Source organism: Topomyia yanbarensis, chromosome 3 (genome assembly GCF_030247195.1).
Source record: "Topomyia yanbarensis strain Yona2022 chromosome 3, ASM3024719v1, whole genome shotgun sequence".
Classification (NCBI taxonomy): Eukaryota; Metazoa; Arthropoda; class Insecta; order Diptera; family Culicidae; genus Topomyia; species Topomyia yanbarensis.
The window spans coordinates 339,127,602-339,144,574 of NC_080672.1; the positions used below are offsets into that span (position 1 = coordinate 339,127,602).

At 42.3% G+C, this 16,973-nt stretch overlaps 1 protein-coding gene across 8 annotated transcripts in view; it reads left to right on the plus strand.

The window, feature by feature from the left end:
- The window catches only part of LOC131694076 (potassium voltage-gated channel subfamily KQT member 1), a 1,057,856-nt gene that overhangs the window by 307,065 nt on the left and 733,818 nt on the right, over positions 1–16,973 (plus strand). For all 8 annotated transcript variants that reach the window (XM_058982447.1, XM_058982448.1, XM_058982449.1 and 5 more), the window contains exon 3: positions 7,433–8,328. In XM_058982447.1, the coding sequence (XP_058838430.1) occupies positions 7,859–8,328 (470 nt within the window). In that variant the 5' untranslated portion in view covers positions 7,433–7,858. The remainder of the gene's footprint in view (positions 1–7,432; positions 8,329–16,973) is intronic.

A 16,973-nucleotide genomic window follows, 5' to 3' on the forward strand; every position in this document is an offset into this window, starting at 1 on the left:
ACAGGTTCACATGCGGGAGTCACCAGCCAGTGGCAAGTTGCTACTTGCTGTTGTCATTTCAAAGCGACGGTTTTATTTCTTACGCAAGTTGAAAACTTTACTTGTATGTCAGTTCTCAGTGCTACAAGAATGAATACCTTGGAGTAATAGGAGGGCCCTGGCGAATGAAATTTATGGTCCCAAACGGGGCAGTGAGATCCCGTCGAATCAGGTTACTTTCTCCATCGAAGTGAATACAGCGAACATACGGCATCCGACTAGCACAAACAATGTGCACAGTACAATTGCGAGCGGGAAGGATATCAGTGAACTAGCAGCAATAGAGAATTTCAAGTCGTAGGTGCATAAGCACAACCTTCCTCCGGAGTATTCGTATCCAGTGGTCCCGAGGCATAAGGAGAAGAGGTAGTCCAAGGTAAGCGGAATTTTCAGTAGGTCAACCTACTGCTAACACACCTTCCCGACTGATAAGATCAGGGTCTGTTTGCAGGTTTTTGACCTTAACCCATATAAAAACCTGTTTTAATCCACCTAATAGTGCAAATGTGCCTTTCTCTTTTATCCAAACTATTATTTAATGGCACGACTGTCACGAACCTGATAAGCAACACTGACTGATACTGACACACTTGAATCAAACAAAAATATAATATTTATATAGCTTAATCAGCGAGAGTTCAATGTTGTCTTCATGTTAACTTCATGGTGGAGAAGAGAAGGGATATAATTAGTGGGAGAGGGAGGATGCATCGGGAATCATCTAACTTATTGTAGTATACGGGGTGGATGAAGGGAATGCATGTGGGAAGTTGGTCTGAGAGGGTAAAGGGTGAGAGAGGGCTGGGGGTCTAGATCTGGAATTTGCCTGGAACCCCAGGACTTCCAGAATTATCGGTAATGGACAATACATACCAATCATTTTTGATTCGCCATCAGTGATCTAGGCCTGCGAATCGAAGTAAATTGATGTTTATTTCAAAAGATTTTAAATCTATGAGGTATTACAATTGTACCGGTTTATATGAGACATTCCCATGTGACCGCAATTACAACCTGTAACCCCGGAACCAAAAGTCAGAACTGAATGAAGTTCAATAGCAGTCAATGGGAATATTATATCTTTCATTTGAAATCAAGTTTGTAAACATCGGTTAAGAGTTTGTTGGGAAATAGGTGTGACATTAGCTCGGGAACATGGCGAGTTCCCAGGGGGCATCAAGATTCGTCATTTTTTTTTGTTGGAGACGGACCACTGCGACCAATATTTAGATCTATTGTGGTATGCCCCTTCCTTAATCTAAGTGTACTATCAACTATGACATATCACTATTGATGAATGATTGTCTTTATTGAAATACACACTCTTCCCAACTAGGCACTACACTTCGGATGAAGTTTATTACCTGTTTGGGATTTGCAGTCCAAATATCAAAAGGCTCCAGTGTTCCTTTACCGAGGACTCTAAGTCTGCGTTGCATCAGTGCACTACATTCGCAGAGCAAATGCTGTGATGTTTCACTTTCTGATCCGCAGATGCGGCATATATCGTTTGTAAGTTTACCAATCTTCATAAGATGATATTTACTCGGACAGTGTCCTGTAAGTAGTCCTGTGATGATGCATAGTTCTTTTTTATTTAATCTAAGCAGCTCCAGGCTTTTTTCAACGTTAGGTGAAATAAAATTCTTTGATTGTCGCAGTCCAGTTATGGTACTCCAATTGTTGTTTATAGCTGTGATCTCCCACTTTTTCAGCTCCATTTTGAGGGCACACGATGAGACTCCACAGAATGGTTCTGGTCCGATAAAATTAGTGGAAGACCCTCTTCTTGCTAAATCATCGGCTTTTTCATTCCCTGCAACTCCACAATATCCTGGAACCCAGTACAAATTGACCTGATTTTTCTCCGCCAATTGTCGGAGTGCAAGGATGCACTCCCATACTAGTTTTGAGCGACACGTAGGAGCCCTTAGGGCATTTAGTGCTGCTTGACTGTCTGAGAAAATGCAGATATTTGCATACCGGTATTTTCTCTTCAGACTAGAATGGCATATATTTCTGCTTGAAAAACTGTCGGCCAGTGTCCCATGGGAATACTAGTGTTTATTCCTGGTCCTGTAACACCAGATCCCGTCAAATGGTTCATTTTAGACCCATCTGTGTAGAAAATTACTGAGCCTGGACGGAGAATAGGGCCACCTTGTTCCCAGGTTGACCGTTCAGACTCATTAATTTTGTAGGGAGTTTCAAAGTTCGGCATTACCTGTAACCAATCTTCGTTTGTAATGACAAGGTTATTTATAGGGAAATCTTTTAGAACCGCAAGGTGTCCTGTTAAGTCTCCAGATAATAATTGTTTATGACGAGTTATTTTCAATGCGCTTTTTACTGCTTCTAATTTTATCGTCTGATGAAGCGGGATCCGTCATAGGTGACCATGTGATCAAAACTACTTTAATTGGTCATTAGTGATCTAGACCCGCAAATCCAAGTAATGTTGAACGTATTTGAATATGTATTACATTATTCGGACATCATAGGGTTACCAGTTTATATGGGAATTTGCTGTGTGACCACACTCTTCAACCCGTAACTCCGGAACCGGAAATTCGATCAATTAAAAATTCAATAGCGTATTATCGGAGCGTTATACCGTTCATTTGAAACTGAGTTTGAGCAAATCGGTTCAGCCATCTCTGAGAAAATTGAGTGAAATTATCTGACACACACATACATACACACAGACATTTTACCACCTCGGTAAACTGAATCGAATGGGATATGAAACTCGGCCCTCCGGCCTCGGTTTGACAATCGATTTTTGGAGTAGTTACATAGCCTTTTTTTATATGGCAAAAAACATGCATACATACATACATACCTTTCCAAAATAAACAAACGTTTGGTGTATGAAAAGTGTATGTCGTCGGTTTTAATTCGAAGTTGTTTGCCAAATAAATGAAATTTCCGTAGTTCAACGTAATTTTGTCTACTTTTTTAGAAAATTCGTCATTCGTCAACTGAATGATATTTCTGTACTTCTGTGTATTTTGTCTATCTTTTGAGAACATATTAAAAATGTTCCTTCAGAAATTGCAGCCGATGTCAATTACAATCGATTGGTGCATAAAGAGATGAATTCGAAGTTATTTGCAAACTACATAAAATTTCTGTAGTGCTACGTATTTTTGTCATTTTTTTATGAAAATATAAGAATGTTTTTTCAGAAATTGTAACCGAATTCAAAATTATTTGTCAACTGAATTAATTTTCTGTAGTTCTACGTATTTTGTCTATTTTTTGAGAAAATATAAAAATTATTATTTCAGAAATAGTAGTCGAAAACTAATTATAATCGATTGGTAGATGAAAAGGTATAGGTCATCGCTTTGAATTCGAAGTTATTTGCCAACTAAATGAAAACTCTGCAGTTCTATGTAATTTTGTCTATTTTTTGAAAAAAATATAAGAATTTTTTTGTTTTGGAAATTGTAGATGAAAAAAATTACAATCGTTTAGTACATAGAAAGGTATAGGTCATGGATTTGATTTCGAAGTTATTTGCTAACTTAATGAAATTTCTGTAGTTCTACGTAATTTTGTCTATTTTTTGAGAAAATATACAAAATTACTTCTTCCGGAAATTGTGGCCGTCGTCAATTACAATCGATTGGTATATAAAAAGGTATAGGTTATCGTTTTAAATTTAGAGTGGTATGACAAATATTTTATAAATCCTGAGCTTCTTTGTATTTACTTAATTTTTCCAATTGATCTATTATTTTGTAACTTACATACTCTGTTGCATTTCTCCGCGTTTTGATATAATAATATCCATATGTAATATGTAGAACTCTTGAGTAAACATGTTACATTTCAAACCGTAAAACTAAACAAGGTGTAAAAAATTTAAACAACCGTGTGCCACGTGCATTGTGAAAATCATACCACCTGAATCATTACAAAAGTATACTAATTTTTTTTATTAAATCTACTAACTATTGTATACATTACAAATCTAGAGGCTCTAAAGATTTCATTAGTGTAAGGAAAATGGAAATTGATTGACAAAGGGCAGAGATACGATTGTTTGAACAGAAAAGCTCATTTTGTCTGTACTGACTTTCAGTTACTGCTTTTACAATAACTTCGGATATAAAAAATTGTTTTACATTATTTTGTGATCACCGTTTTTGTAAAAGATATACCTATCTACTGGTGAATCATTTGAAATCGGTGAGAATTTGAAATCGGTGAACAAACAGCTAAGATATGACAAGTCAAAGTAGCGTTCCCTTTTTTTCGCTGACTTTGATTTACTCTTTTGGCTATAGCTCACAGTAGACAACTATTCTTCTATTTTTTAATGCGACGTATTAACAATACAAACAAACATTTCCAGTGGTGAAGACAGATTCAGTTTGAGCTTGAGCTTGAGCTTGTCCTCTGGCTGCTACTCCGTTATCGATCTGGACTAGCTGAAGTTGCACAGGGAATCAGTAGATAATTATGCTTGGGATTAGCGAAACATCTTTCAATGTGCAACTCCTGGTAATCCTAAAGTGTTTCTGATCAATACCGGTGCCGGCCAGGCCCGAACGTAGATCGCGGAAGGAAAGGAAAGGAATGGTTAGTCGGATACTTGCTTTTGCTAGAGGCCGTATATACTACTGCGCACTCCACAAGTATCACAGGAGGAGGATATTTTTGTTAGTAAGAAGAGAATAGAAGTTGGATCACTTCTTCTTTACCGACACCAGAGAGGTGACTTCACTATCTGGACTAGATATCGATCCACCAAACTCATAGACCTGGGACCAACGGCTTTACTTCCCTTCCGAAGGAAGACGTGACCACAGATTTTTTCACCTCAGAAAAATCTCAACGACCCCGGCTGGAATTGAACCCAGGCAAATTGGAATGAGTGGTGGTCACGCCAACCACTCAACCACCGGCGCCGTCATTTCCAGTGGTGAAGACAGATTCAAAATCGATTAAGTAACAGCTGAGATATAAGCGTTCCCATTTTTCGACCCCCTTGGTAGTACGTGTAACTTTTTCCACTCTTGGTATTACTAGTGTTAATGCTAACAAAACTTCAATGGTTCTTTTCACGAAGAAGCGAATAACAACTGAGGATCGTCCCTAGCAGATTTTTGATTCTGAGCTACTGTGTACAGATTAAGTCAAATACGATGGCGCTATATTGGATTCCACACTGAATTGGTCAGCTCACATTGAGTTCAGAATCAAGAAAGCGTGCATGGCTATCAGGCAGTGCAGACGAACTTTTGGAAATACCTAAATTCATCTATTGGATTTACACGACAATGGTACGTCCAATATTGTCATACGGATGCCTTGTGAGGTGATGACGGTCCAGTCAAAACTAAACCATCTACAGAGAATGGCGCTGTTGGCGTTGATTGGTTCTTTCACCACAACTCCGATCGCTGCCCTTGTAACCATTCTAAACATTGAAACATTACATATACACCTCGAACAAGAATCACTATCATGTGCATGGAGACTACAGGTGGGTTTTAGAACAGTAACCATGTTGATCTTAGTTGAAATGGTTACATGGGGTGAAGATATTCTTGCTCTCAGCGATATTACACACAGATATAGTTTCGTTTACAGGACATTTCATGTGTAGATTACACTGACGGTTCTCTGATGAAGTGACGTGCTGGTGCTGGTGTCTACTGTCGTGAAATGAGATTGGAACAATCTCATTCACTAGGTAGATACTGTACTGTATTTCAAGTAGAAATCTTTGCGATAATATTCGGGGTACAATCCATCCTTCAACAGTGCTTGTCCAGCAAAGTTAGAAACTTCTGCTCCGATAATCAGGCTGCAATCAAGGTTCTTAGCTCAGACAAGTCATGGTCCAAGCTAGTGCCGAGCTCAAATCGAAGATCTAAGCATTGTCAACACTATCTACCTTGTCTGGGTGCCCGGACATTCCGGTATTACTGGAAATGAATGGGCTGACGAATTGGCCAGAGCAGGTTCAGCGATTGACTTCGTTGGTCCTGAGCCCGCCCTGCCAATTTCGACAAGTTGGATAAGGAAAAAACACGACCCTGGGCTTCGTCCAAGCACCGCAATTATTGGAGAAATCTACAAACGTGTTGCTAAACAAAGGCGTTTATAGAACAACCGTGCCCAGTGATTTCGAAAAATCTCCCACATTTTTCGAAGCTCCACTGTGGCGCATACTGACCAGGGTTTTAACCGGCCACTGCAAACTCAATTATCACATGGCAACTATTCAGTGCGCTAAGACATTTTCATGTGATCTTTGTGAATCCGACTACGGATCCTCATGCCATTTTACATGCAACTGCCCAGCAGTAGCGCAATCGCGATTTTAAATTTTCAGCCGTCCTTACATAGACGATACCGTGTTTGGATGACTGAAACTCAAAGACATACCAAAGTTTCTGATTCAATGTGGAAAAGAGCTTTAGGCTTACTCGCAGGCGATTTGTACTGCTTGTGAGTTTAATTTACCTGCTGTTTGTTTTTGTGCTGCTATTTTTTTCCACCCTTTTAATTCTACTTCCTCTCTCCTTCTTCTTCTTTCCTTTCGCTCGGGAAATGATGAGAAGACACAGCAATTTTAATTTTTTTAGCGATTATTATTATATTGATTTTAATAATGATACCCAAACTGAGAAAATGATAGATATATTATCGAAAAGCTATTTCGTTATCCTTTCTCTACTGAATATAAATTTAGGTTTCCATGCATCTTTAACTTTGGCTTATATTATGAGTATCAAATTACACGCTTAGTTTCCACGGTTACTATCTATATCCGATTTATCTGTCTGAAAATCTAACTCAAAATTAAATCCTCTACTGCGCTTAACAACTCGTTTTCTATATTTTGCTGAAATTCCTGATTCAATGGTAATTTTTTTCAAAATGATAATTTGTTGTAATTATAAATAAGGTCATCCTCCCCACTGAAAATTTAAATATATCTCTTTTAGCCACGGTATTTATTGGTTGCCTAGAAAGATCAATTCGAAATTTTAAAGTTTTGCCTTGTTCGCCAAGAATACAAATTATTTTAATTATTTATTTTATATATGTTTCACACAGTTAATTTGTTTTTGTTTTAATTCGGGAAAAAAGCCACCAGGCGTACCGAATTCAACTTGTTTTTTATAGTAATACAGGTTCGAAGGTGAATCTTTCTGAGCAAAGTCACCCAACATTCCGCTATAGTCATTGAATCACAAACGAACAAAGCCCACGTGCAACAGTATCAAATTCTCAACAAAATAATGATTCTATTTACTCGAAATCTTTAAAGTACCACGATAACGGAATGCTCAAATCGTTCTATAAATTATTCACATAAAACCCACTTTCTAATAAGTTCCCCCTTCGAATTTCTGTTCCCTTTTTGCAGGCATCAGCCGGCGTGCATATAATTCCCAAGTTTAACGCTACATGGTGAAACCCTCGAGAGCAATCATCCCGCCTTAATTAAAATTCTATTCAAGGCGGAGACGGCGAGAAGCAAAAAATTTCTCTCCGCATACCTGCACTGGAACTGGCCCGGAATAGGAATAAATCTGGTCCTTACCCCGAGCGACAAGTGCTACAGAACGACGACAGCGGCTGCGGGGTATCCGAAGATCAAGTAAAAAAGCTACACCACCACCCACCTAACGGGCTCGCATCCATCGCCCTCGCCGTGCTGTTGTTGATGGTGGGCGGGCTTTGGGCGCGAAGCGTCAGCTGATTACACTGGCAGGCGAACCTGGCTACGACTCAGATTTCAACCGACTTGCAACAGTGTAGCGCTGGCTTAGAACACTCAACCGAGAGTATCATGGAAAATGTGTACGAAAGTGAGTTGGCAGAGAACGACCACCAACCGGTGCACAATGAAAGCACAACGACCGCTAGAGTTCCCTCCACCGTCAAAGCTGCGAGGGCGAAATCCAAAAGCAACCACGGCGTGCGCCTGCTATCGCCTTCACCGTCATCCTCGCCTACGATGGCGCGGGTTCAGCTCCCAGCCCCGGAGCCACCACCGCTCTCGGGTAGTTTTCCACTTTCCACGGCGGCGGCGGCGGTAGCAGGGCACACTTCAACCGACAGCATCCCCGAAGAGCACGTCCAACAGCAGGACAACAACCAGCAGGAACTGGTTCCGATTCGAAAGCACGCCAACAGCAGCAGCACCGGCAGTAACAGCACCCGGAAGGCGAAGGTGGACTTTGTGCGCTTCGACTCGACCGAAATTCACTTTACCGACAACGATGAGGTGCGGACCAAAATTTCGGATGAAATCAAAAGGTAAGTGGCTCAAGTGGTACGACAGTTGTTAGTTTGTTGTCGCCAGGATAATTATTTCATTCGAAAGTTTGCAGGAGCGGATTTAGTTCGCTGTTGGTTTCCGTGTTGCGAGTAGGGTTGTGGGCGAAATTTGGTGTTTAGTTCTCTAGTTTTATATGACTTCATCGAAGTTGGGTTGAATAGATTTTCAACTTCGTAGGTGCACTAGTTAGTAATCATGACAAATCACGCTGATCTTTCTAACCATAGCCATTATCCAAACATCAGAACTTAACGCCCCAAACTGGTGTCAATGAATGCAAATTTAGTACACCATCCCAATGACAATTATTGTTAACACAAACATACTAATCAGGACCAGGTAGGTATCCATGCCACTGGGAATTCGCGCGAGTTGATGACATTTTCACAGTGTGCTAATGGCCGGTCTCGTATTTGTCACATTATCTCTCTCGAAAATATGCTAATGAACTGCAAACGTGAGGCCCAAGTGTCCATATGAAAGTTCTGAAATTCAGTGTACCATCAGCTCGTGACTGAGTGGCGAGGAAGGCTAATATTTGCTGTGGGATATTACAATTAATGTTATGACAGTTTAGACTTTAGGTTTAAAAGCACGAAAACAAATTTGGTTTAATTTGGTTGAATGGTATTTGCTTTCTTTTTTGCGTTCGTATCGAGACACTATTCTGCTTTTACAATATGAATATTTGGGTAGTGATTTCAAACCTAAAGCCATGATGATTTGTTTACTTTTTGCTAGTCATGAGGAATACAAACGGAAATACCTCGGCAGCGGGCATTCGTCACATGCGTCACACTCGCATACTTATATTCCATTACACGGTTCCACAAAAAAAATGAATTTTCTTTTAAAGTGGTCTGTTAAAGGTTGTAGATCTCATAAAATACAACACGGAACCACGTTTGATCAATTTAATATACCCTCAACATCTAGATTTATAGCAAAAAAATATTTTTTTAGGATTTTAAGCATGAAAAAATTTGGAAAAAAGACAAAATGACCTTTCCAACGATATGCTATGTTGTGCACTTTTGTTAAAATTACTATGCGGTTTTGGGACAACATATATGAACATTTCTCTACCATTTTATTAGGAAGCGTTTTTGTTTAAATAGAAATTTAGGGAGAACATTTAATTCCGCATCCAACGACAAATTTATGATCAAAATCGGTTGAAAATGGCAGAGTTATTAATTTTTTTCTAAATTAGAAACTAGCTCGCCAGGGCCGGCGAAACACTTTTTTCCCGAGTGGGTAGTAAGATTCGGAGTGAATTCTACTCGTAGTGACGAAAGTTCAGACATGGTGTATGTAAGTGAAAGCGAAAATTTTCGGATAATACCTGGTGGCTATTTGGAAATACTCTTTGTTAACAGGCTGTGTGACCAACGGCTCAGCGGAAATGTGTTTTTTTTATTACTGATACTACAAATGGTCGGTGTTAAGTCAGATCGGACTAAGTGACATTGTGTTGTTTTCGAGAAAAACGAGTTTAAAGTTTGAATCGCAGTATCCTTCACGTTATAATTTGAAAATATTATTTGCCACAATTCATGCTAATTGTAACATATTACAATTCTGCCAAAAGTGAAATGCAGCTGAAGAAATTTTTAATCCAGTGTTATCATTATCTCGCTTTTTGATATTTTGCGATTTAGTCCGATCTGACTTAACACTGACCAGATGTTCTACAGCTAAGTATCAATTACTCTATTCTTTTAAATTTAGTTGCATTGATTTTATGTTTCCTCCGATAAAACCTTCATTGTGCGGGTACTGCAGCCCGCATGATAGTGTTGACTAATGGGAAGGTATCTCCGACAACAGACATCTCCCCTGGCTTAATGGAGGTCGATTTGAATATTTATCCTATTGCAAAATAATGCCGATAAATCTCCTTTTCGACATAAATCTTATTCATCTAATACAACAAGCCCCTGGAGGGTATACTTCCGGACCGAATATAAGCCATTTAACATCATCGATATATTGTGTACACTAGCTAAATAACATTCGGCCATATACGAAGAAGTATCTCGTCTACGTACCCGCCTGGTAAGTAGAGATTGATGGTGTAGTCTCCGATAGGGGCCTTAATTGCGAAATATGGAGTTGGCTCCTTCCAGAACCCTTTGTTTCAGTCAGTGAAAATTCTGGTTTTGAAGCAAACGCGTTCAGCATAAATCGAGGAGTATAAGAACTTATTTTCAATCAGTTTCATGTCGAGACTTTCGCCGGATCTACTCTTTCAAACTTTGTTCTTTTGAAAGGGACTCGTCTACCTGTACGCCTTTTTGTGCCTCAGGGCATGCCTGTAATAACCTACGTACTTGGAACTATTGAGAACCAGAGCTACAGGTCTAATGCCCTGGTAAAAGAGGATGGTTGTGATGATCTGGCCCGCGGTCACCACGTAAAGCAAAATAAGTCATAACCCCAAGTCCAAGACGTGAAACGATCCGTGCCGAGGGATGAGTGATCGAGGGGGTGAAAAAGATGCTCGATCGTTAACGGAGTCTGTGGGGTACCTAGGCAACCCCCACAGTAAGCGTCCCTTACCACGTTACTGCGGAGCTCTGGCGTGGCGGATCTTTCTTTCTTGCGCGACTCGTGGGATCAATGAGCGACGTGAGGAGGAGTTACAGCAGAGTCTCCTGGAGCTCCGGAAAACTGTTCGTGTCGCAAGACAGAAACAGCAGGCTTATGCCAAGAGGGTGGAATGTCGGGAGAAGTCCGACAGAGAAACCCAGACAGTGGCCTCCAAGAGGAAGGGAAGAGAGAAGGTCGACACAGGCACTCAGACAGTGGCCTTCACCTTCTATGGAGCAGCCACGTCGTTCGAAGCGGCGGCCGAGTTCCCCTCGAAGGGAAAAGGCAAGGGCAAGGGCAATCGTAAGACGGCATCGAACGCGAAGCGCCCTAGGAAGTCGCCAGGCGAGGGTGCAAAAACCGACACCACACGGCGTGCAACCGTTAAGGCCAAACGCCGTCTGGCCGAGGTAAGCGAGGGCGAGAGTGACCCTGCTGAGCAGAGCGTTGGTACCAGCAACCCGGCGCGACCGGGGCAGGGGTGCGTTAACCCCTGGACGCTGGTCACCAGGAAGAAGCCGGCACCGACACCGGAGGTACCGCGGCCCGCGAAGAAGGCCAAGGACAGAGGCGAGGCCTTGTGGTTAAAAACCGACAAGGACAAATACGCCGACGTCCTAAAGTCGATGAAGGCGGCCGAAAGCCTTTCGGCCCTTGGGCAAGATGTGCGTAGCGTGAGACGCACCAACACGGGAGAAATGCTTCTGGTGCTGAAGCGAGGCGCACAATCTAGTGCGGTATACAAGGCCTTGGCCCAAGAGGTCCTTGGTGAAGGCGCCCAAGTCAGGTCGCTAGGGGCGGAAATGACTCTCCAGTGCAAGCATCTGGACGAGTTCACGACCGCAGAAGATGTCGTCGCAGCCGTTAAGGAACAATGCGACGTCACAATCGACCAGGTTCTGTGCGATTTAGGGATGGACCCTCTGGCACCCAACTAGCCTACCTCAGGCTACTGAAGGCGGATGCCAAAAAGGTAACCGAGAAAGGGAAGCTGAAGATCGGCTGGTCGGTATGGCCTATTAGCATACCCCAGCCGCCTTCAGTGGATAGGTGCTATCGGTGCCTTGAGTCCGGCCACAAAGCCTACGAGTGCAAGAACATTAACAGAAGCAAACTATGTCGTCGCTGCGGCGAGGAGGGGCATAAGGAGCGGGGCTGCACTAAGGCGTACAAGTGCCTTATCTGCACCGCTAAGAAGCAAGCCCATAAACATGCTATGGGCGGACCTTCGTGTCCCTTCGGTGAGGCAAATAAGAAGAAGCCGTGAACGTCACACAGCTAAATCTTAACCATTGTGCAGCAGCCCAACAGCTGCTGTGGCAGTCGGTCTCGGAGTCGAGGACAGATGTCGCCCACCTATCCGACCCGTACAACATCCCTGTCGGCAACGGCAATAGGGTGTCGGACGGGTCTGGGATGGCGGCAATCTATACAACGGAACGGTTCCCGGTTCAAGAGGTAATACACTCCTCCGCTGAGGGTGTTGCGATGTGAAGATCAATGGTGTGTTCTACTGTAGCCGCTACGCTCCACCAAGGTGGCACAAAGAACAGTTCAACCAGATGATCGACAGGCTCTCGTCTGACCTCGTGGGCCAGAAACCCGCAGTTATAGCGGGAGACGCTACTGGAGGCGTTTGCGAAACTCGACGCTGTGTTAGCCAATAATGGCTCTGCTAGCACATTCCGTAGAAACGGGGTGGAGGCGTGGATTGACGTAACATTTGCCAGCCCGGGTCTGGTTCGAGGTATGGAATGGAGGGTAGACGAGGGATACACTCATAGCGATCACTTAGTAATTCGCTTTAGGATCGACTATGGTGTGCAGCATCCGAGGGCGGGAGATCCCTGCCAGGTACGCGGGTGGAAGTCCAATCACTGCGACATCGAAGCTTTCACCGCGGCTCTGGGACTGGAGGCCAACACCGACAGTCTATGCGGGGATGCGCTGGTAGCCGTCCTATCACGCGCGTGCGACGCCACTATGCCGAGGAAAACACTGCCAAGAAACGGCAGATGCCCGGTATACTGGTGGAGTGCCGAGATTACAGCCCTACGATCAGCCTTCCTCATAGCTAGACGTAGGATGCAAAGAGCCCGCACCTAGGATGCAAGAGGGAACCGCCGTGAAGTGTTTCGAGCTGCGAAATTGGCCCTTGACAAGGCCATTAAAAGCAGCGTCTCGAGCCACAAGCACCTGGCCACCTGCACCGCAAGACAGTGTGGGCGTGGCCGAAATGGTGGCTCCGGTGACGAATGAAGAACTACTCGCAGTAGCTAATTACCTAGCAATGAACAAAGCTCCAGGGCCGGATGGAGTTCAGCGTTCTCAAGGCAGCGATCATAGCGAACCCGAACATGTTCAGGCTAGCTATGCAGAGATGCCTTGACGGGTGCCGTTTCCCCGATAGATGGAAAAGGCAGAAATTGGTGTTGTTGCCGAAGCCTGGGATGCCGCCAGGTGACCCATCGGCGTACAGACCAATCTGTCTGATCGACACAACTGGCAAATTGCTGAAGAGGATCATTCTCAACAGACTAACCCCGTACTCAGAAGGTACGGACGGCCTGTCAAGCAACCAGTTTGGTTTTCGAAATGGTAAGTCCACGGTAGACGCTATCAACTCAGTGATAAAGACTGCCGAGATAGCGATCCAACGGAAAAGGCGAGACATTCGATACTATGCGTTAGTGACACTTGACGTGAAGAACGCATTCAACAGTGCAAGCTGGGATGCCATCGCGCTCTCGTTACACCGGCTTAGCCTACCGGTGGGTCTGTACCGGATCCTGGAAAGCTACTTCCAGAACCGCGTACTGCTATACGAGACCGATGCCGGTCAGAAAAGGTTTCCTATTACCGCCGGAGTCCCTCAGGGCTCGATCCTAGGCCCGGTATTATGGAACCTCATGTATGACGGCGTTCTGAGACTAAAGTTCCCTCCTGGGGTCAAGATCGTCGGCTTTGCAGGTCTATGGTCCGTGGGGAGTCAATCCCTGAGGTAGAACTAACCGAAGAATACACGATCAACACGGTGGCTGAATGGATGAGCGCGATAGGCCCGATTACCGGTCTAAACATTACCGACCGTCCTACCAGAGCGTTCATATCACCGATGACGATTTTCACATCCCGTTGCGAACAACCGTCGTACACCTTCTTCAGTTTCGCATAGAACGCTTCCTTCTCGTCGTCGGGTCTCCCATCGTGTCGGCAGTGTACGATGGTGTAGTTGAAGAAACGGCCTTTGATTCTTAACTTACGCATCATTGCGTTGATCGGAGTCTATCCAATCACGCGTTGACGCATCCTACCTAGCACTACAAAGCCGGTTCCCAGCTCGTTGGTGGTGCCACAGCTCTGGTATTAATAAAAGTTGGATATACTCGGAATGCGGTGGACGAGTACATGACGGAAATCGATGTCGGAAGCCGTTTTGAAAACCAAATTGGCAGGAAGTCGGTTTAGATAATTTTCTCTATAACCTCAACAATATGGATATTAACTGAATTAGGTTGACGATATGTGAGCTACAACATAACGTTTACAGAGGACGAATCGATTGACTACTTTTTCTTAAAACCTCGGAAAACGAATGAGAAAACTCGAATTTCATAAGACACAACGGGGGGTGTCCGCCTTTTGGACGCCAGCTGTTCACATACTAATGATGGAAACTATAGATATCGACTGGTTCAATATTTGTTTCAATTTGTTTTTCACGGTACTGCAGTACTGTCTTTGTTTTGTAATTATTTTTTAGAAGCTAAAATATAATTTCTTCAATTTTAATATAAAGGCAGTAGATATGTTTATGTTATGCATAAAAAATAATAACAAATCATTTGCATAAAACTAACTCGATATTTAACCGAAGAAAAAATAGAAAATGACAAATTTTGTAGCTTTTATCACGTGAACTTAATTTTTGTCTGACACTGTACGGTCCGTTTGCTTGGCGTCACCCATCGATACATTAGGCGGAGACACGTATCACTTTTTTAATGGTAAAATACTGGTCGTCTTCATTGGAAGAATGCAAATTTTATGAAATTTTGTTTATAATGTTTGCGTAATTAGAACTTATACCTAAACACCGTTGTAGTTCAAAATTTATGATAGATTAAATGACGTTTTGTATTTGTTGGCGGCTCTTAGAATCATCAGGTTGCTGAACGTAAAGAAAGGACAAAAAGTTTACCGGACAGGCTAAAGACAAAACTCGAATCGGAATTTAATTATAAACAGCGATAGGTTCAACAACCAACCGGCATGCCGACATTATGATGCGTACTATCCAGTTCTAACCCACTAGAAAAGGAAAATGCGAATGAAACCAATAAAGAGCGCTTTCGTTATTCATCATTCCTCAAACATACCTCGTCGACGCAGTCAGTCCGTGCGGTGTGTCCTCAACGGTCGGATATGTTACACTGCAATCCCAGTCATCCACCCCAAGTGCTGCAATGTGTCTCCAAAAGTGCATTCACCGGTACTTACATAGTTTTGTGTGACGTTTTCTACAAAAATAGCTACAATGCATGCGACCATTTCTATTATTATGTTCCGTTGCGTTTTCCGACGTCGTTAGCCGGTTAAGAGAGGAAAAAAGGCCGGTCGACGACGAGTGTCATGTTTTCTCGTGCCGCATATAACACTACAATATGTTCCCAGTTAAACCGGCTACCGGCGCGCGTGTGGATGCTGGGTAGGCGACGGTCAGTAGGTGTCGATTGGTTTTGCCTTTTCCACACACAGTGAGAGAGGAACGAGCACTGCCTTTGTGCAGCTGTTTCCTTTCGCTGCTCATCGAAGTAATGCTAGATCAGATATTTTGTTTCCTTTATTCAGTAGGTACGTAGCCCCAGCACTAGGTTAGGAACGCGACGCAATATAATGACGTCATAGAGCAAAACATTTGAAGTTGGACTGAAAAGGAGCACATGTTTTGTGGTGAAGAGAGTAAAATGTCTAACATGAGCGAGGGAGAGAATTTGCGAATCGCTGAGAATGAAATTAGTGATAACGATACGCGATAACAGGGAATCGGTTGGGTTTGAGAAGTGAGCGGCATTGTTGCCGGAATTAGTGTTTCTTAACAGATGCCGAGCATCATAGTCCAAAATCGCATGAATTCAAAACATTGCCAAATTTAAAAAAGTATTATAAAAATTTTGCATGAGCTATAATATGGAAGTGGAAACTTGAGTTATGATTTATGAAATATTTCACGAGCATGGATCTTAGCCGTTATGCTACGAAAAATTAATCTAGGTCCGACATTTGTGAAATAGCTCACATACAAGAATTAAAATACATAATATATGAATAATAATAACAGATCTTAAATGTTGAATCGATTGGCGTTATCTCATGGATTTGTTAAATCTATCATGAGCACGTATATAAGATCGTGGCCAATACACTATGTATCTGGAACCAATTAATGGAGAAATTTTTAATATACCGAGATTTGTGTAATAGTTACCGTGAATTTATCAACACCATGGTCTAAGTTACCTAAATTATGAGAAAGATCATTAAAAGTTAAAATTATTAGGAAGATCTTCTAAATCCGTGGATTTATTTATACAAGAACCATCTCACGTAGCAATAAATGGAGTAATGCGATTAGGGGCTATTGTAAGGAACCCTTAAATTGTAGGAAAATTTGAAATATCTTACGTCTTTTAATAAAGCAAATAACTTCGAAGAAAATAGAAAGAACGTAAAATGCTTTTTAACTTGAGAACTATTAAAATTAGATTTATGATATTTCCAGTCATTTTGTTTCCAATAACACAAGCTACAACTTTACTGAAGACATATAGTATCTATCTAAATTACTATGGAAATGAAATTTTGTATGTCACTTGTAGGTGAATTAATCACTGAACTGTGTATTCGTGTAGAAGCGACAACAGCTTCTCCGAACTAACTATATTTCTAAAATGAACGGCTTGTACGCTATAAATTTTGAGCACGAAAACGCCGTTTTTGAAATACTGTGTAATAAATATTATCTCACGTA